This window comes from Impatiens glandulifera, chromosome 5, assembly GCF_907164915.1.
Source record: "Impatiens glandulifera chromosome 5, dImpGla2.1, whole genome shotgun sequence".
In the NCBI taxonomy this organism is placed as follows: domain Eukaryota; kingdom Viridiplantae; phylum Streptophyta; class Magnoliopsida; order Ericales; family Balsaminaceae; genus Impatiens; species Impatiens glandulifera.
Window position 1 is genome coordinate 53,791,282 of NC_061866.1, and position 21,482 is coordinate 53,812,763.

Consider the following 21,482-nt stretch of genomic DNA (forward strand, 5'->3'; position numbering starts at 1 on the left):
GAAAGAATAAAAGAAGATCGGATCCGATCAGAAGCATGCGAGGAAAGCAATGATGCTTTGTTGATCCGATGCTGACAACCGGAGGTGGATGTTCAACACGTGTCTCAATCTGAAAACCGGCTATGTCATCTTATGCTCAGAGCTGCTACATGAATGCCAGGTGTTGAGGAAGTTGAAGCGTGCAAGCAACCTTTCTGCAAACAGGCGTGATGACGATCAACCAATCCAGAAGAGAGAGAAGAAAGTAGCCGTTAGCTACTTTCAGCTATAAAAGGAAGACGGATCGTCTTCATTCAAGGCAGTTCGAAGAAATTCAGAAAATAGTTAATGAGTTGTAAAAGCATTAAATTCTAGAGAGATAAAGTCTTATATTCCAAAACCGGAAGCCTTTTGTGTGTTATTGTGTTGTGTTGTTGTATTACATCAAAGTGTGAGTTTGGTGTAACCGGCGAGTAGCGAAGTTGGGCTCGACCGGAAGTGTAATTGTAACTCTAAAGAGTTAGTGGAGATCCTTCTCATAACCTAAGAAGAAGGGGTGACGTAGGAGGGTTTGCTCCGAACATCCATAAACAAATCTCTTGTCTCGTATTCCTTCCTTCACTTTCATTTCCCGCTTTCTTAACGAAAACCGCGAACTAATCATACTCCTAAAACCGGTCACTTACCTCCATTAAACCGACTCCTTCTTAAAACATCATCTAAAGTCGCAAACGTTGCTTCAACCTGAAACAGACATTTCCGCCCTTGAACCCGGTTCAAGAGTCTGTGACAGGTTGTGCAGTGCTGAGAATGGTTTTAGTCTTTAACCGGACTATCACCAAAAGAGTTGTGTGTTGTGTAAGCGGCCACCCTTTCTAAACCGGAAAACACCACGGTCCTCCAAGGGCGTCCCCGATCCTAACAAGTGGTATCAGAGCGAGGTTCTTAGCACTCAAGCAACCAAAGATGGTGGGAAGCATGACCCACAGCGATAAGCCGCCAATGCTAAACAGCGAAGCATTTAGCAGTTGGAAGAAACAGATGTATCTACATCTGATTACGTTAGATGATGAGATGAGCCGAGTCCTGAAAGAGGGACCGATCAAGATCAACAAGGAGGAAAGCCAGTGGACGAGTGAAGATCGAAGAAGGAGCAACCTGGACAACCATTGCATGAGGCATATCTATAAAGCTATAGATAACAACACGTTGAACAAAATATCAGAGTGCGAAAATGCAAAGGAAGCCTGGGAAACGATTATTCAGATCCACGAGGGAAATGAAAGAACCAAGGAGAACAAAATCTTGGTGGCTACGCAAAAGTATGAAAACATAAGGATGAAACCGGGAGAAAATATGAAGGAATTCAGCAACCGGTTCACCAGCGTAGTAAACGAGCTTCAAACACTCGGAAAGAAGTATGACAACCGAGAAGTGATCATCAAAGCTTTAAGATCTTTGCCAAGCACGTGGGATATCAAGACCATGGTGATGAGGGAATCAAGTACTCTTGGACAGATGAAGTTGCATGATGTGTTTGAGGACTTGAAAGCCTACGAATTCGAGATCAAGTCTCGAATTGAAGATGAAGCATCCACATCAACCGCAACAAGAGCTTTGGTCACATCGGTGGAACCGGCGGCTCCAGTATCAACCGCACCGGCTCCAGTCAAAAACACTGATCAAATAACCGACGATGTGATGGCAATGCTAGCCCAGAAATTCGGGAAATTCATGAAGAAGAGCCAGCCACCATCTAATAATGATTTTAATTATAACTATGTAGATAAATCAAACAAGAGATGTTATAACTGTGATGGTTTTGGACATTTCAGGTCAGAATGTAGAAAACCAAGAAGAGACGATAGAAAACCGGAAGGAAACTATCAAGGAAATAACTATCAAGGGAATAATTATCAAGGCAACCGGTATCAAGGAAACAATTATCAAGGAAACAATTATCGGGGAAACAACAATAACCAACGAAATGACTACCGAAGAGGAGATGATCAACATGCTGATGAAGGAAAGGAGATTCAAAAAGCACTCATTGCATCTGACGGTGGAAGCGAGTGGGCATACTCTAATAATGAAGATGGTGAAGAGAAAGTAACCTGCTTCATGGCAAACGACGAAGAGGTATTTGATTTCTCTTCTGATGAGTTTACTAAAGAAGATCTAGTTTCTACACTCAACCAAATGGTTGCTGAGTTCATAAATATATCTGCGTATATATCAACCCCTGTAGAACCTAAAACCGAACAAACAGAATATGTATATGATAAAACATGTGAAATCGAAACGTATGAACCGGATGAACTATTCTCCGATAATGAGAAGACAGTTCAACCGGTAACCGAAACCGATGAACGAGCAATGTACGTCACGGCTGCTTGGGAGAGATCACGTCAAGCAGTGAAACAAATGTGTAACTATAAACGACATCCTAAGTGTAGATATGGCATCGGCTATGAACCAAGTAAACAAAATGAAACAAAACAATCTAACGGGATGAAACTAACGAAAAATAATCTTTCATTTATAAAATTTGTCAAAAGTTCACAAACCGAAAATGACTTAAAACCGGAAGAAACGCTTAAGTATGTAGGCCCTAACGAAACTGAAAAATGGCTTCATCCTGAGAGAAGGAAAGCCAACCGGAAACCAAATAAAACAAATAAAACTCGACATCAAAGAAGTCCATCACCACATAAGCCATTCTTGAGCAACGGCCAAGAAGTTAAGCCAAATATTATCAAAACAATAACCGGGAAAGTGATCCGACTTATTCAAGTCTGGATCCCAAAGGGACTAATCAACCATGGACCCAACTAAATGTGGGTACCAAAAAGGTGTAAATAATTGTTTGTTGCAGGTTAGGAGGAGCAACCAGTTGACGAATTCGGAATGGTACTTGGATAGTGGATGCTCAAGGCATATGACCGGAAACAAGGAGCTACTGACCGACATCAAGTACGAAACCGGAGCATTCATCACATTCGGGGATAACTCAAAAGGTAAAACCGTGGGCAAGGGTAAGATTGTCCATGGTGAACTATCCATAAATAATGTGCTATTAGTAGAAAAACTAAGCTTTAATTTACTAAGCATAAGCCAAATGTGTGATGTGGGCTACAAAGTTGAATTTCATAAAAACTCATGCTTAGTCAAAAATCAAAATAATGACACTTTGTTAACCGGTAACCGGATAGGAAACATTTACAAAGTGAACTGGAAAACTGATTTCGAAAAACCTGTGTGTATGATAGCCGGAAATGATCCAAACTGGCTTTGGCATAAACGGTTAAATCACTTGAATTTCAAAACGATTAACTTTATTTGCTCCAAAGAACTGGTTCACGGCTTTCCAAATGTTAAGTTTTCAAAAGATAAAGTATGTGCTGCATGTCAAATGGGGAAACAAGTGAAATCATCTTTTAAAAGTAAAGGAAATTATCAATCTGAAAGATGTTTAGAACTCTTGCATATGGATTTGTTTGGTCCGGTTAAAGTAACTAGTTTAGGAGGCATGCATTATACTATGGTGGTTGTCGATGATTACTCTAAATTTACTTGGGTTACTTTTCTAGCTTCTAAAAATCAAGCAACTCCAAACTTGATTAAACTGATTTTGAGAATACAAAATGAAAAATCTATTAAAGTAAACAAAATCAGAAGTGATAGAGGAACTGAGTTTATTAACAGTAATTTAACTACTTTTCTTGATGATTCCGGTATTAGGCATGAGTTGTCTAGTGCCAGAACTCCTCAACAAAATGGCCTGGCTGAGAGAAGAAACCGAACTCTCAAGGAAGCCGCAAGGTCAATGATAGCCGATTCGGGTATCGCTCAAAAGTTTTGGGCTGAAGCTATCAACACCGCTTGCTATACACAAAATCGATCTTTAGTAACTAAACGGTTTTCGAAAACTCCTTTTGAAATTTATTTTGATCAAATTCCAAGCGTACGGTATTTTCGAATTTTTTGTAGTAAATGCTTTGTTCACAATAACGGCAAAAAGTACTTGACCGCTTTTGATGCTAAATCCGATGAGGGAATAATGTTGGGATATTCAGCTGTGAGTAAAGCCTACAGAGTATACAATACTAGGACTTTAACAGTTGAAGAAACCGCACACGTTGTTTTCGATGAATCGGTTGAGCGAAACACTGCATTACCCTTCGACCTTCACAACAGAATGGAAAATTTCAATATCTATTCTGATGATGAAGACGAGGTTCCGGTTTTTAGACGCTTTGTCAAGGACCAAGCGGTTGATGTTGAAATTCAGCCTAATCAAGCTTGCCTTACCGCAGAAAGTTGACACTTCAGTTTCTACTGAAGAAATCGGTCGGTCTGACTCTGTTCAACCTACCGATCAGTCTAACCTTGATCAGCCAGCCGAAAGCTTGGTAGACACGTCTCGGATTAACTTCAGAAGGAACAAAAATCATCCTCTTGAACTAGTAATAGGTAACATATCCTCACCCGTCCGAACTAGGCAACAAAATTTGGATCACTATGGAAACTCTACTTTCATATCACAAATTGAGCCGAAAAAGGTGGATGAAGCACTGTCAGATCCAGATTGGATCTTGGCAATGCAAGAGGAATTAAACGAGTTTGAGAGAAATAAAGTCTGGTACCTAGTTCCTAGACCGAAAAACAAACCGGTTATAGGCACACGATGGGTATTCAGAAATAAACTCAATGAAGACGGTTTAGTTACGAGGAACAAAGCCCGGTTAGTGGCTCAAGGCTATAAGCAGGAAGAAGGCATTGATTTTGAAGAATCATTCGCCCCTGTAGCTAGACTTGAGGCCATTAGAATATTTTTAGCATATGCAGCTTTCAAAAAGTTCAAAGTTTATCAAATGGATGTAAAAAGCGCTTTTCTAAACGGTAAAGTAAATGAAGAAGTGTATGTTAACCAACCTCCAGGTTTTAAAAATCCAGAACATGAAAATCACATTTACCGGCTGAATAAAGCCCTTTACGGTTTGAAATAAGCTCCAAGAGCTTGGTATGATACTTTGACTCAATTCTTATTCGATCACAAATTTACAATCGGTTCGGTAGACAAAACCCTCTTTAAATTTGAAAGAAATGAGCAAATTTTACTTGTTCAGATTTATGTTGATGACATTATATTCGGATCAACCGATTCAAAATTATGTGATAAATTTTCAAAAATGATGACTGATAGATTTCAAATGAGTATGATGGGAGAAATGAGCTTCTTTCTAGGACTTTAGGTTAAGCAGATGGAAGCCGGAATCTTTATAAGCCAACCAAAGTATACAGCCGAACTGCTGAAGAGATTTGGGATGGATACCTGTGCCGAAGCGGCTACGCTAATGAGTCCTTCCGTGAAGCTAGATAAAGATGATGATGGTCAAGCCGTTGACATCACAGCATATCGAGGAATGATCGGATCGCTGCTGTATCTCACGGCAAGCCGACCTGATATTCTGTTTGCGGTTGGAGTGTGCGGAAGGTTCCAAGCAAATCCAAAGCAATCTCATTATACGGCGGCCAAAAGAATCCTAAAATATTTGAAGGGAACTCAAGAAGTGGGACTCTGGTACCCAAAAGACTCGAGCTTCAATCTAATAAGTTACTCAGATGCCGATTACGCGGGGTGCAAAATCGACAGAAAGAGTACAAGTGGAACATGTCAGTTTCTGGGTGACCGGTTAGTCACTTGGAGCAGCAAGAAACAAACGTCCGTTGCAACGTCAACCGCAGAGGCGGAGTACCTAGCGGCTGAAAGCTGCTGTGCACAACTCCTCTGGATCCAACAGCAACTCAGGGACTTCGGAATAGAAGTCAATGAGTCTCCAATCTTCTGTGACAACACCAGCGCCATAGCGATCACATATAATCCGGTATTGCACTCAAGAACAAAGCATATCGACATCCGACACCATTTCATCCGGGAGCATGTTCAGGAGAAACACATCCGGCTGGAATATGTGTCGACCGAGCAACAAGTAGCAGACATCTTCACGAAACCACTATAGGAAGCTAAGTTTTCACATTTTCGAAATATCTTGGGTCTTACTAATCTTAATCAATTGATATAATCATAATGCATGCTTGTATATAAAACCGGGATATGTGTTCAAGGAGAAGCTAAAGCTTCTCAAACCATATTCAAATAGGCCATTAATAAATCAAATATGCTAACCGGGAGGAAGTCTCCGGTCATGCCCGACTACTTCATAAATTCAAATCAAATGTATGTCTACTATCCGGTTGAAATAACCAGGTTGAAGTGGATGAAACAAATCCAAAGTTGAACAATTGTTGATATTAATCAACTTTTCTTCACAAACGGAAATATCCTACTAAAACCGGTCATGGAAAACCGCTTAGTACATATGCACTCTGGTCTGATGAAATGAACTTTTCCGGTTAACCTGAGATGACTGACTGAGTTTTCGTGCATGTTTTGAAAAATGAAGCCTGTAATTAATTAAAACAAGTCTACCACAATCGAGATGACGACATGTGTCCATCATCAAGAGAGGGAGACTCACATCTTGTCAATAGATATTTTTCATCATTGCTATCTTAGTAATAATTAGATTTACCTTGGAAATAACCATTAGTTACTTCAACAAGTTAAGTCTATTAAATAGCTGATGACATCATCAGGCATGCTTAACCTCATTAAAGACCAAGCCGAATCCCCGGGCTATATAAACCATCCTTAATCCTTTTCAAAACATCACAAGTTCACTATTCACAAGTATCATTCTTGAGATAAAATCCTCTATCTCTCAAAAACATGAATACCAACTCTTTAGCCAAGAAGATCCTATTGGCAGATTTTGAATCAATCTACCAATATGAGGATCATGAAGTAAAGGAAATGTTCTTAGCCATAGAAAGGAGTGGGCTAAGAAGTTTTCTTGAGAACAGGTTCATCATCGACTACCTTGTAGTCGAAAAACTCTTTGAGACCGTGAAAGAGGTGCATCGAGATATACTCGTTGCACAGGTCTACGGTCAAAAATTCCTATTCAGCGAGACGGATTTCGCTGTATACTGCGGCTTACCCAATGAAGGGGTAACCGACCTAACCTATTCCCCGGTGACAATGGAAGAAATGTGTCGCCGGTTCTCTGGATCTGACATCCCGGTTAAACCTGGGGTGCTAAAAGTCAACTTTCTCACAAGTACCAGATTCTCTGCGAGATTCTGGGAAAATCTGTCTTGTGCAGAGAGAAAAGTTACTATTACACTCAAAGGGTCTTCGAGATGATGATCGCCGTAACGGTTGGGACACCGGTCAACTGGTCCTGGATCATCTTCAGTAACCTGAAGAAGATGCTTCTCTCCAACAAAACCGGCTACGCTCCTCAACTGAGCGGTTTCTGTGCAAGTCTGGACATCCACTCCGGACCCTTCGTCACTCTTCACCCAAGGCACGTGCTCACCAAAGAACGAGTACAAGAGATGATCGACCGGTGGGAAGCGGTTAAAGCCAGAAGAATTCAAGCGGCTGAGGCTTCAAATGCTCAAGCGGCTGAGTCATCAAATGTCTAAACATGTCCTTCACTTTTTCTTTTATCCTTTCCTTACAAAACCGGTACTTTTGCTGTACTACCGGTTTCGTACTCCAATTAATGAATCAGATTTCTTTTCTTTCCAAGTCAAAAATCTAAAATATTCAATGCGTCGTATCAAAAATAAATCATTTCACTCTTGGAAACATAAATCCTCATTATCAAAGAGCATGCCTGACTTGATTTGACAAGACTTACCTTTATTCTCTTGGAAAATCACAAAAACATTAATGACTAAGCATAAACGGCTAGATTTTTCAAATCCTTTCATTAAATGCTCTCATTCACTCCAGGCTATAAAAAGGGGCTCAACTTCCATTTTTCAAAACACGCCTTCAAGCATTCTTCTCTCTAAAAACTCGAAAGCTCAAGAATTCTCTCAAACTTTTCTTCACTACTCATCGCCATGTCTGCCGAGATAAGAAACACCCTGATCATTGATTTTGAAGACATCAAGCATAGCGACGACTATGAATGCATTTATCAGCATGTCATAGAGTCTGGCCTAAAAGGCTTTCTCAAAGGTTCAGACCTCATCCTCGTGGAGGAGGTGTGCGAATTCTACAACAACGGTCATGTTTTGGATGATGGCAGCATTCGCACCATCATCGACGGTCAGTTCCTCCAGTTTTCTGAGGAGGAATTTGCCACCTTCTTTCACCTTCCAACGGAAGGGTTCTCTGATTTTCCGACGCCGTATTTACCGGCTAAAGAAACCTTTTTCAAGATCTTCTCCTCTTCATACACTCCTGTTAAGGACTTTGGGAAGAAAGAAGATCTCGCTCCTCACTATCAAGTCTTTCACGATTTGGTCCAAAGGTCTATCATAGGCCGAATGCCCAATCAGAACTACAGCCGGGAGGCATTCGATATTATGATAGCCATCATCCGCGAAACCGCCATCAACTGGGCATCCTATCTTTTCAATAAGCTGAAGTAGCTTATGACCGGTAAAAAAGGAAGGATCAGCTACGCTCCTCAGATCACCCGGTTTCTCATGTCCAAGCGTCGCAACCTTGGAAAAGGTGTTCCGGTTGGATCCTTCAACACCATCACTTTAGATATGATCTATAAATGTGTGTTAAGAATTCAGGAACGGTCTCCTCAAAACACCATGGAGAAGTGATATGAAAGGAGGTTGGAAGGAGGATGGTTTACTGAATAATTCTCTTTCTTTTCGTTTTCTTTCCGGTTTCTGGTCATTTTGTTGTACGACCAGAACCGCTCCTATGTTAATCATTTCCTTTCCCGTATTAATGAAATATTTCAACTCTTAAAAAGTCTCCGGTTTTTCATTCACATTATTCCTTTCCGGTTTTTCAAACTTATACAAAAAAAAAACTTAAAGTTAACTTAACAATCTCCGGTTAACAAGACTTCAAGAGAAACCGGAACTTCGAGCAAAGATGCAAACCTGAAAAACTTAACCGCCCATAGTTTTACCTCTCAAAATTTACCGCCCACTGAAATCCTGCCTTTACCGCCGAAAGTTACGGCAGTAACTTTTTGGAGGGAAAGTTGGCGCCAAAACATCAAATTGACGATTCATCTTCAAAACCGCTTGGAACTGCCATCTATATAAACTCAAATCAGCCCATTCAACACATGTGCTTTCTCTCTCTAAAAATTTCCAGAACTTCAAAGTTTTCCTCCCTCCGATCATCATCGCTCTTCATCTTTTCGTTTCCAAAACATCATGGATCTAGGCAAAGCTCCATTTCAATGGATGTTGCAGGTAGATTTCGCAGATATTGACGAGCATGCTGACGACAAGAACAAGGCTGTTCTTCAACTTCTACGAGAATCTGGGTTGGAGAAGTTCCTTTCTGGTCCGTTCACCATTCATCCGGCGGCGGTGACGGAGTTCTTAGCGACGGCGACGCTGTCGAAGAGGAAGATCTCGGCTACTGTCAACGGGAAGGCCGTCCTCATCACCGAAGAAATTTTTGCGGAAGCCCTTGGTCTGCCCAACACAGGTTCGGACCTAAAGATTGACTTAACCGAGGCAGAATCAAATGCTGCCCGGTTGGTTGTATCCTTCTCAGGTCAGGATCTGGTGATTCACATCAGCCGGAAGATCAAGCTAAAACCGGAATACAGATGGTTAGTGACCGTCATCGCCAAATCACTCCAAGGAAGGGGAGGTAATTTCGATAACCTCACAAAATTTAAGCTCAGAATGTTGTTGGCCATTGTCCGCGGAGACAAGGTGGACTGGGGATACGTCATATATGAGGAATTCTGTCAAATGGTGATAAAGAAAGATGGCCGGGTGCAGGCCTATGCTATGCAAATCGTCAAAATTCTTGAGTTCCTTAATGTGGAACTAGGTGAAGGCATACCGCTTCCGATCTCCAACATTCTTGACTCTGAATCAATGATAGAAAAACCGGAGAAGACGATCAAACCAAAATCCTCAAAGACTAAATCCTCCAAGGGAGCCAGTTCATCGGTTCTAGTTGAAGAAGAAACAAGACAGAAGAAACCGTCGAGAAAAGCGGTTGAAGCAGAAGTACCACCAGAACCAAAAAGGAGGAAGAAGGTAGCCGCAAAGAAGAGTTCAAAGAAACCGGCGGACTCCGAGAAAACGCTTTCCTCGGACAATCCACCGGAAAGAACCGCAGATGTCTTTCAGCCCATCCCCATCAACACCGTTTTTCCAGTTCCCATTCCATCCAATTCTCCAAGGCAAACCGAATCTTCGGGGAGCAAGGAGAACAAGTCAAACTCAAAGGAGGAGGCATAAGCAAATGTTCACTCTGCAACCTCCAAGTCACCCAGTAAGCAAGTTGAAGAGGTATTGGCCGATGTGGGCTTGAATACCTCAGAAGCAATTCAGAATGTGGTCCAGGAGATCACAAGAGAAACCGAAGAGGACGATGTTTCAAGTCGTCGAAAGCCAGATGATCAGGTTGAAGTACCTGATCAGAACGAAGCACAACCGGTCGGTGAGACGGCCAACACAACAGAAATTGCACCTCCGGCTCAGGAGGGAAATATTGAAGAACGGGAACCTTCCGGTTCCGCAGAAGGAAAGATGGTCTCAGAAAATCAACCAGCACCAACACCTGAAGGTTCCACTCAGGTAGATAAAGGCAAAGGAATTCTCATTGAAGAAACAACGGAAACCGGAACAGGCACGCTGCAAACCAATCCTCAACATGAAGCCATAACCGGGGACGATATTCCTTACACCATAGAGCAAGAAAATGAGATCTTCGAGGAGCTTATTCAAGACATGAACAAAGGGGCAATATGGGTGAAGCTCCGATGCGAAACCAAGTTAGCCGACATGCTTCCAGGTTTTAGTGGGAACAAACAATGGGACAAGCTTATCCAGCTGGAAGAAAGGGCACTTACTTTGGCTAACACCAACCTAATCCAACCGGCGTTTAACAAAGCTCCGGTAATCCTTGAAAATGCTCGGTTACAGGCTGTTGAAAATGCTTTTCAAGAAACCCAAGGAAAGACGCTAAACCCTATTGAAATGAGAATGGTCGAACGATTCCTTGGGGTACGTGAACAGCTTGTGCGAAATCTTGATCGTCTTGACTTGCAGTGGTGGAAAAGTTGCCAACGTCAATTCAACAATGCTGAATTATATCAAAGTAAGCCTTTCTTTATAAGTGGTGAGACATCCAGAACCTCTGAAAACTTGGAACAAGAAGCGTCTCAACCGGTCAAATCTCTGGAAATAGATCAAATCAAGCAAGCGATGGCTGAAACGGTTGACTCTTGCATTGGAAAGTTCAAAGCCGTAACCGACGAAAGAATTGCAGTGGCTGAAGATAAACTATCAAACTCTCTACAAACCATGATGGACACGACCATGCAGACAACAGTAAAAGCCATGATTGCCGAGTCCGTCAAAACCGCAATCGCTCCTTTAGTTGACATGCTGCAGGCAATGGCTATTCAAATCGGGGAAATGTCCAAGGTTCAAGACACTACAACTCTGACGCAAATCGAAAAGGATGCTGAAACCGCAAAGAAATTGCAAGAGGAAGAGATAGAAAGGGAACGGTTACAGAAGGAGACTGAAGATAAAGACTATGCGCTTGCCCAACAATGCAACGAGGAAGAGCAGGCCAACGCCCAGGATCTCTCTCTGGCTCAACCGTCCCACTCCATGAATACAAGGAACAAGAAGAAGCGAAGTGCCGTTAAGAATGTGATAAAGAGGGCAGAACAGAAAACAGCCTTACCAGTCGTGATAAATGCACCACCGCTTGATGAGGAAGAAGAAGAAGATCCGGAGGAACTCAATCAACGGAAGAGAAGGACAACCGGAGAATCCACAGCAACTCCAAGCTTCGGACCTTCAAACACTCCACCGCCTCCACCACCAAAGCCAATTTGTGCCAACTTCAATCTCAAGAATAAGGGTACCGGTCATTCAAGTGTATGGGCCGGTGTGCTGATCGATGCCGAAAGACGTGCTAGAGAACACAGAGCAAGACAAGAAGAAGAAAGAAGACGGTTGGAGAAGGAGCAAGAAAAGGAGCAACACAAGGGGGGATCATCCAAGCCCTAAACTCTTTCTTTGATTACTTTAAACAATTATGATTTATTATGTCTCAAAACTTGGTTACTTAGCTCTCTCTAACAGGTTTTTAACATATTTTTCTCAAAACGATCAAACTCATGTTTTTAAAACCGGCCATACATTACATGTTTTGAATATTTATTCTAAATAATCAAAAAGGGAGAAATTGATAGAAAAATTAAGTAAATTAATTTTTCTAAACTGGCTACTAAGCAAATTTTTTTTTTAACCGGCCATACATTACATGTTTTGAATATTTATTCTAAATAATCAAAAAGGAAGAAATTGATAGAAAAATTAAGTAGATTAATTTTGGAACCGGCCATACATTACAATTTTTGAATATTTATTCTAAATAATCAAAAAGGGAGAAATTGATAGAAAAATTAAGTAGATTAATTTTGGAACCGGCCGGACGAACTAAACAGAGGTTAACCTTTATGTGCAGGTACTTCTAAAACCGTATGAACCGGTTGGGGAATCAAAAACCGGTTGCTACCACTACAAAGAAACCAGTCTCAAGTGATCAAGTTAAAGATCAGAGGAACCGGTTATACTCTCTCAAGCGACCGGTTAACGAAGAAGAAAGATTTTACTCTCCAACCGGATGATACAGCACAAGGCACAAAAACCGGATGGTTCAGAACAAAAGTCAGAAGATTCAAAATTCAAGAGTGACGTACCATGACGGAAGAAACGTGTCTCGAAAGAATAAAAGAAGATCGGATCCGATCAGAAGCATGCGAGGAAAGCAATGATGCTTTGTTGATCCGATGCTGACAACCGGAGGCGGATGTTCAACACGTGTCTCAATTTGAAAACCGGCTATGTCATCTTATGCTCAGAGCTGCTGCATGAATGCCAGGTGTTGAGGAAGTTGAAGCGTGCAAGCAACCTTTCTGCAAACAGGCGTGATGACGATCAACCAATCCAGAAGAGAGAGAAGAAAGTAGCCGTTAGCTACTTTCAGCTATAAAAGGAAGACGGATCGTCTTCATTCAAGGCAGTTCGAAGAAGTTCAGAAAATAGTTAATGAGTTGTAAAAGCATTAAATTCTAGAGAGATAAAGTCTTATATTCCAAAACCGGTGTGTCTAAAACCGGAAGCCTTTTGTGTGTTATTGTGTTGTGTTGTTGTATTACATCAAAGTGTGAGTTTGGTGTAACCGGCGAGTAGCGAAGTTGGGCTCGACCGGAAGTGTAATTGTAACTCTAAAGAGTTAGTGGAGATCCTTCTCATAACCTGAGAAGAAGGGGTGACGTAGGAGGGTTTGCTCCGAACATCCATAAGCAAATCTCTTGTCTCGTATTCCTTCCTTCACTTTCATTTCCCGCTTTCTTAACGAAAACCGCGAACTAATCATACTCCTAAAACCGGTCACTTACCTCCATTAAACCGACTCCTTCTTAAAACATCATCTAAAGTCGCAAACGTTGCTTCAACCTGAAACAGACATTTCCGCCCTTGAACCCGGTTCAAGAGTCTGTGACAGGTTGTGCAGTGCTGAGAATGATTTTAGTCTTTAACCGGACTATCACCAAAAGAGTTGTGTGTTGTGTAAGCGGCCACCCTTTCTAAACCGGAAAACACCCCGGTCCTCCAAGGGCGTCCCCGATCCTAACAATTTGTTTGAATGAAAGTAAGTATATCCTAATTGTATTTATTGGGAAAATAAGAAGTAACTTAATAAATATTATGATTTATAATTCAGGTTTTATAAGAATATAATCTATATATATATATATGTTTTATAGGTGAATATTTATTGTACAAATTTAAGAATTTTGAATTTCATTTATTTAGGTTCCTACATAAGAGAAAATGATCAAGTTGTTGACCTCCATAAAATGCAATTTGTGATTTTGTAGGTTTCTTTTCATCATTCTTAAATTATGTCATGAAACCTATTTAATATAAAAATAAAAATATAGTATTAATTTAATAAAAAATAAAATATTATAATTTAATAAATTACATTATAAATTATAATTACTCTTATCATTTAACAGGAAAGATTTAACAGGAAAGGTTTATAATTTTTATTTATATATAAATTTAAAATTTATTATATATATATTTATATAATAGACTTATGTCAACTTAATCACATTAAAGATTTATAACTCTCAAAAAATTAAAAATATAGTAATTTAGTAAATTATACTATAAATTATAATTACTGTTTATCATTTAATTAAAGATTTGTAACTCTCATTATTAATAAATTTATAATTTATTATTAACCTCATTTATAACTCTCATATACATATTTCCTTATGGATTTTATAAACTTCTTCATTCTTAAATTTGTTATTGTTAAAAGATTGGATAACTCATAAAAATAATTTTGAGACAGGTGTGAATGGACATTCTCGATTACATTACACCGTAAGTAAGTTTATATCATTTTTTTTTTTTTGTGGTTATTGTCATATTTTGGTTAAATTTTTATTTTTATTTTCTTTGAATGTGTACATTTTTTTTCTTTAGTTTATAATCACCATATATTTATACAAAAATTTTTGTAGGTCCAATATTTGAATACCAAGACATGTCTACCAAATAAGTGGACTTCTCTAATAGTAGTTTGTCTGGTTAGTGATATTATATTATATAGTGTTATCATCCTTTTTATAAATACATAAGCATAAAAAATCCAAAATGAAAATACTTTGACTATTATTTCAAAATAAAAAACAAAAAATTAATATATTTTATTGTGGACATATTTTTCTATTTATTTAGCTCTTGCAAACAAAATGCCAATTCAAGGAAAGAAGGCAAGGGTCTTGCTTAAACAGTGCATTCAGATAAAAAAATCACGAGTTTGCCGTTATCATCAATGTCATCGCGAAAACTTGTGTTCCAAGTTAAAATTACTGATTATAACCTCAAGAAAAAATCACACAATTTTACAATTATAAAAGTGTTTGATCCAAGTCAATCACTCATTATTCAACAGGTAAACATATTTTGGATATCTTTATGCTCAACTTTGAAACGTGTTTTATATATTAAATTAATTTTTGTTAAGGGAGGAGCATCAATTTCAGACAAAATTGTTAAAGAGGTACTTTTTCAATTTTTTTATCAAATAAATTGTTTTTTTAATCTATTTTAATGTCTTATTTAGATATTTGAAAAGTTTATATATATTTGATTAAATTTTATTAGGGATGATCATCAATTTCAAACAAAGCTGTTAAAGAGGTACTTTTTCAATTTTTTGTGATCAAATAAATTGTTTTTTTATTATTTATTTTAATGTCTTATTTAAGTTTTTGAAATGTGTTTTTATATGTTAATTAAATTTTATTAGGGAGGAGCAACAGACAAAGTTGTTGAAGAGATAGGACAAAAAAGACAAAAAAAATTAGTTTTTATTTTTTATTTTACAATTTTTTAATTTCATTTTATGGAAGTTGTTTTTTTATTAGTATACATTATTAACTATTATTATAATATATGATATCTTAAATTATATACTAGAGTTATATATATTATTTTTTTTATGAATGTTTGTTTAATATTGTGTTAACTTAAATTTTTATTTTGTTTTCAATAGTTTAAATTAAATCAAGCCTTTTGGTTTGTATTTCATTATTATTATTTTCAGTTTTAATCAATCATTCTTTTTTCTCACATCATGTATATATTTCATAATTAATTTTATATAAATATATTTTTCCTTACATAATTTTTCCACAATTATTTATATATTATTTGTTTATTATTTATTTTTATACAATTTACTTATATTATGAAACAATTAATAATAATTATTTTTTCTAATTTTTTTCTCTAATTATATATATATATATATATATTATATTTTCTCTTCATATAAATATATTCTCTTTTATTAAATTAAATATTTTATAAAAATTTCGTTTATATTTTTCCCGTACAACGTAGGGTTTCATACTAATATATATAATGATGCTTAATTTTTAAAGTGCCCGGATTGCCGGGTCGAGAGCTGTGGTTAATTTGGATATTTATGTGAGAGTAAATGGATACTTGGGTCGAATTGTGGGTTGACCCGCCCATAAATTTAAAATGGTTAAATATTGAAATGGATATTTTTTGTTTTAATAATTGTAAATATTGAATAAATATTATTATAATTTTTTTAATTTATTTTATTTTTATCATTATCCGTGTGTATCGCACGAAAATTTTCCTAGTTTACATAGTGACTTGTTAGTCTCCTTCTGTTACATTGCAAAACATCAGTCTATAACATGTAGAAATGGTATTTAAAGAATTTTAATACATACAATGCAATTAATTATATCTTTGTTTGAGAAATATAATTTCAAATTTGTTAATAAAATAGAACATCATTCCCTTAACCAGACTGTTGTGCAGAATGCAAGAAAATAATAAACAATAAAGTTTGAAAAAACAAATGAAGAGAGATTTCTTATTGTTAAAGATAAAGTTAAAACAGATTATAACAAAATAAATAAACTACGACTATAAAAATGTTGAAAACAAGAAAACGTAAATACTAACTTAATTAAGCATAACTGTAGAATTAAATATGATATTAATTCATATACTAAAGGCAGATCATTACAAATCTCCACATTGCCTTAGTATCACCCAACAAAAAGAGCTTAATCAAACTACTTCCAACTGTCAACATTTAGCAGATCCAAACAATGGGTGAATTTATTAAGTGGGACCGGCTTTGTGAACATGTCAGCAGGATTATGATGTGTGCTGATCTTCTTCACTTTGATTCTCCTCTGAGTACGAAGAAAATGATAACGAACATCAATATGTTTGGTTCTATCATGATGCACTTGATCTTTGGCCTAACAAATAGCACTTAAGCTATCACAAAAAACAATTGCCTGATCATGATGGATACCAATGTCACTGATTAATCTTTTCAACCATATACCCTCCTTGCCTACTTCAATTAGCGCCATATACTCAGCCTCGGTAGTGGACAACGTCACAGTCGACTGTAATGTTGCCTTCCAACTAACCACAGAGTCACTAAGGGTGTAAACATAATCAGTCATTGATCTTCTACCATCGATATCTGCAGCATAATGCTTGCTAGTGTTCTTTACCAGGTCGAGACATAAACCTGCTAACAACACTAACCGAATACGCAATATCAGGTCTAGTGCATACCATGGCATACATTAAACTACCACCGCACTAGCATACAGTACATTACACATGTATAACTTCTCAGCTTCAGACTGGAGTGCGAATGCAGATAAATGAAAAACAACTTTCAGGCGGAAAAGAAGATAGAATTGTCAAGATGTGTGAAAGTGTTGATCTTAAATAAGTATTAGGAATGAAATCTCATTGAATAAAATGAAAAACAACTTTCTACTCCCTTATTGTGACTTTGGTTGTCACAAAAACAATCATCCCAAATTCCCTCAAATAGTGGAAAACAAAACACATTAAAAAAGAGAGAAAGAAAAAACAAAAACAAAACAGCCTTGTGAGGAATTTGTAGATGGCATCCTTTATTCAAAACTCAACGTTTTTGGCGTCCACAGCTTTGGGGTACCCATTATACTGCAACTTCACATTTAATGTCGCGCAAATTGACCTAAACTTCAGCCTTAAAGAGTCCATAATTTCGTTGACCGTCTCCTCTTCTGGGTCCATTAGTGGGTAATCTCTCACTAACTCGTCCATCTGATATATACTCTTCTGAACCCTTGAGCTTGAGGAGAAGCAAGCCGGATCAAGCTGGAATGCGGACTTCCATATATCAACACAGCCTCTGTAAAAACCAAGTTCTTCGCCGATTTGGAATCCGTGCTTGAGACCCACTTGTCGACCCTCTTCTTTTCCCAGAGTCAATCCCTCTTTGTACCCTTCATTGTGGCCATCATTGACATGGGTCACTTCCAGGTTAGAAAAGTCAAAGACGTCGTCGTCTTCAGAATTGCGTGGATGAGATTCCATGCCGCCGGCCAGAACAAAGATGTTACTAAAATGAACACTCAATTCAGAAGAGAGAGAAACAAAAGTGTGAGAGAGCAGATAATTAGGAATTCAATGGAATGGCTTGCTGTGAAAGGAAGATAAGTAAGTAAGTAAGTATACAAGAAGAGACAAGGTTGGTTGGAATCGAAACTTTCAATAATGGTGGAGGTATTGATGTGGTGGCTTGAGTATATATGGTGTAATATTGGGCTGAGGAGTTTTGAGTTTATAGGTAGGATTACCTGATGTGTGATATATTTTCCTGACCGATCCCTTTGTTGTTTATTCATCAAAGAGCAATTCATCTTTGTTAAGAGATCCTCAATTTTATATTATTTGCTTCTCATCAGAACTATCAAATAATTGAAAATTTTGGATAAAATAAATATCAGATTTGTTATATATCACCTATCTATTCAATTAAAAAGACATACGTTTACAATTTTGGACAAAATAAAATTTCAAGAACATGTTCATCACAAAACAATTTGTCATGCCTAAAACTTATGTGTGAAAGTGTTTATCAAAATCATATGCATAAACACCTACAATTGTAATTCAAAAACAAAATTGTCAATATACTGTGCAAATTTGTTTAAAAAAAAGTTATGAATCAAGTTAGAAGTTAATTTAACATTTCAAGTACATGTTCAATTAAAGATCTTTTATTCACTCGTTTTGAAATTATTTGGTCCGTAATCAATTTGTACCCATTTACCAACTAAATGATATTTAGAACATGTTCATTTTGAAATTATTTGGGCCGTTTTTAAAATTTATGTGTAATTATGACTAAGAATGTCAAAATAGGTTTTACAATCCTTGTACTTTGTCAAACCGTTCACTTCGTTAACGGTTGTGGTTTAATTTTGATTATTGCATTAGTAATGCATTCCTAAGTCATTAAAGCTGATTTGCATTAGTAATACTCATCGTCTTAAAACACGTATTAGAATAGATTCAACATGATAATAAATTAGTCATCTCTTCACAAGTTCAATCTCATTATTTCTTGCAATAAACAATAATTATATATGATGATTTAATCAACACCCCACTTATTTGTTAAGAAGAAAACTCAATACCAATTCAATGATATCTTTCACGAACGAATATACTTCTTTAACATAACAAGGAAATGAAAACTTAAAATGATAGATCCATTGGAATTATAAGGAATTTAGCGGCTAATTTTAGAGGCAAAACACAAGAGTGCAGTTGAACCTCCACGTTAAAGACGCTATATGAATGTATGCCCACATGACTAGACCTTTCTCTATCATTAAATCATCGGACAGAGGGTCTAAAGGTGAAGAGGGCAAAAACAACAACAACATCGATCTATCACAATATTGTTTTTCAATATAATGGATTATATATATATAGCAGTTAATTTTGAGGATAGATCCATTGGAATTTCGAGGAATTTAGCGGCTAATTTTAGAGGCAAAACACAAAAAGTGAAGTTGAACCTCCACGTTAAAGACGCGATATGAATGTATGCCCACATGACTAGACCTTTCTCTATCATTAAATCATCGGACAGAGGGTCTAAAGGTGAAGAGGGCAAAAACAACAACCAATAATCATATGATGGATCTATCACAATATTGTTTTTCAATATAATGGATTATATATATATAGCAGTTAATTTGACACAGAATCGGCCATGGATAAAAACAAAATGGCTAAACTGCAACACTTAACGGCGATTAAATCTAGCACAATCATTGGGGCGTTCTTCCTCATTTATTTAACATTCAGAGAAGCCCGGGAGAGATCGTGCAACAACTAAACTACTATCATAAACTAGATCATGGGTACATACAGATAAACAAACATAATAATAATTGCTTCAAATTGAAAAACAAGATTATTTATACAACAGAGAGTAGATCTAAGAAGAGCCTCACCTAGTGGAGCAGGATGTATATAGACTATTCTTTCTTATAGAATGAGGGTTATTTATATAAGCTAATGCTGAAACCCTAGCGAGAGAGAGAGAGAGATAAAGGACCAGGAAATTTGTTGGTGGGCCTCGACATATAGCTAGCTAGCTAGCTATAGTGATGATCAGGCCCAAAACACGAAACGAGATAATTATCAGGCCATTTTGCCCGGCTAAACGAATCAATGTGTGGGGGGATCGCTTATAATATATTCCTACATTTTCTTTGGGGTTGTTTAGATATTTTTTTTATCTTTTTCTTGCAAACGGTCTTCAAAAGGAAATAAAATTTTGCTTTCTTAATTATTGATTTATTAACAGCAGCTACAAAAGGGAAATAAGAACCGGGTAAAGCCTAATTAAATTTTTTTTTTTATTAATAATTTTTTGATTGTGTGTTATCTTTAAAGTAATTGTGCTCATGATTTTGATTGCATCATATATTGCATCATATAGGCTGTTTACATGAAAGATGTAGTGGGTGTTTTTTTTGTTGGCATAATCTTTTTAAATTTTAAATTATATACCCTTAATGTCATTCTGTTTTGTTCGCCCTTCAAATTGTGAAACTAATTTTTGCAATACATTGCATTTGTAATCTCTTTCTTTTTGCACAAAACCACCCATAGAACACATCCATCAATTTATGAGATCAATTGGAAGAAATTTTGGGAATTTTGAAGGGTTGGTTTTGTTTAGAATTAAGCTGTTTACAATCAGAAAAAAAATATCAATAAGATGCAACAATTAAGAATTGATAAAAATAAAATCTTTGTCTAAAAGTTTTCAATGTGTTTGGATTTATAAATTTCAAGGCATATATATATATAAACAAAGTGAAATATTTATTTCTCTTTACATTTTCTAAAGTACTATAGTTTCTTATACAAATTATCAAAATAGATGAAATCTTACTACTCATTTATCCTAGGGCTGCAAATGAGCCGAGTCGAGCTCGAATTTGCTTGAGCTCGAACTCGACTCGATTTAGTATTTATTAGCTCGACTCGAACTCGAGCTCGAACGAGTTTATAAATTTGAGCTCGAGCTTGACTCGACTATTTACCTATAAGCTCGGCTCGACTCGAAAAACTCGAACTCAAGCTCGAATTCAAGATCGAGTTCGAGCTCAAACTCAAGCTCGAGTTCGAATTCAAGCTCGAACTCAAACTAAAATTTATTTTCAAAATGAAATATCAAACTTTCATACATATTCAACATTTAAAACATAATATTTAAAATTGAAAATATTAAAAAATTATAACTATTTAAAATTCCAAAATCATAATAATCCAAAAAGCATTCAACCACAATTACTAGTTAAAATTCTAAAATTAAAGTACAATACTATATAAATTGTTTAAACATTCAATATATTAATATTTTTTAAGTTACGTTCTTCAATATAGCACTAGTACACCTACCTGCATTTAAGCTTAAAAATAATTAATATAAAAATACATGT

The 21,482-nt window shown here is 36.9% G+C and overlaps 1 protein-coding gene and 1 non-coding gene across 2 annotated transcripts; both read right to left on the reverse strand.

Moving 5' to 3' along the window:
* Positions 1–17,542: 17,542 nt before the first annotated feature.
* LOC124939819 (protein LTO1 homolog) lies at positions 17,543–18,216 on the reverse strand. Its single transcript, XM_047480269.1, has one exon. It carries the CDS (start codon positions 18,046–18,048, stop codon positions 17,605–17,607), a length of 444 nt encoding a protein of 147 aa, XP_047336225.1. The 5' UTR covers positions 18,049–18,216; the 3' UTR covers positions 17,543–17,604.
* A 1,489-nt stretch (positions 18,217–19,705) lies between these two features.
* On the reverse strand, positions 19,706–19,857 carry LOC124940830. Its single transcript, XR_007099559.1, has one exon. It is a non-coding gene; the product is annotated as a small nucleolar RNA snoR134 (small nucleolar RNA).
* Positions 19,858–21,482: the final 1,625 nt, after the last annotated feature.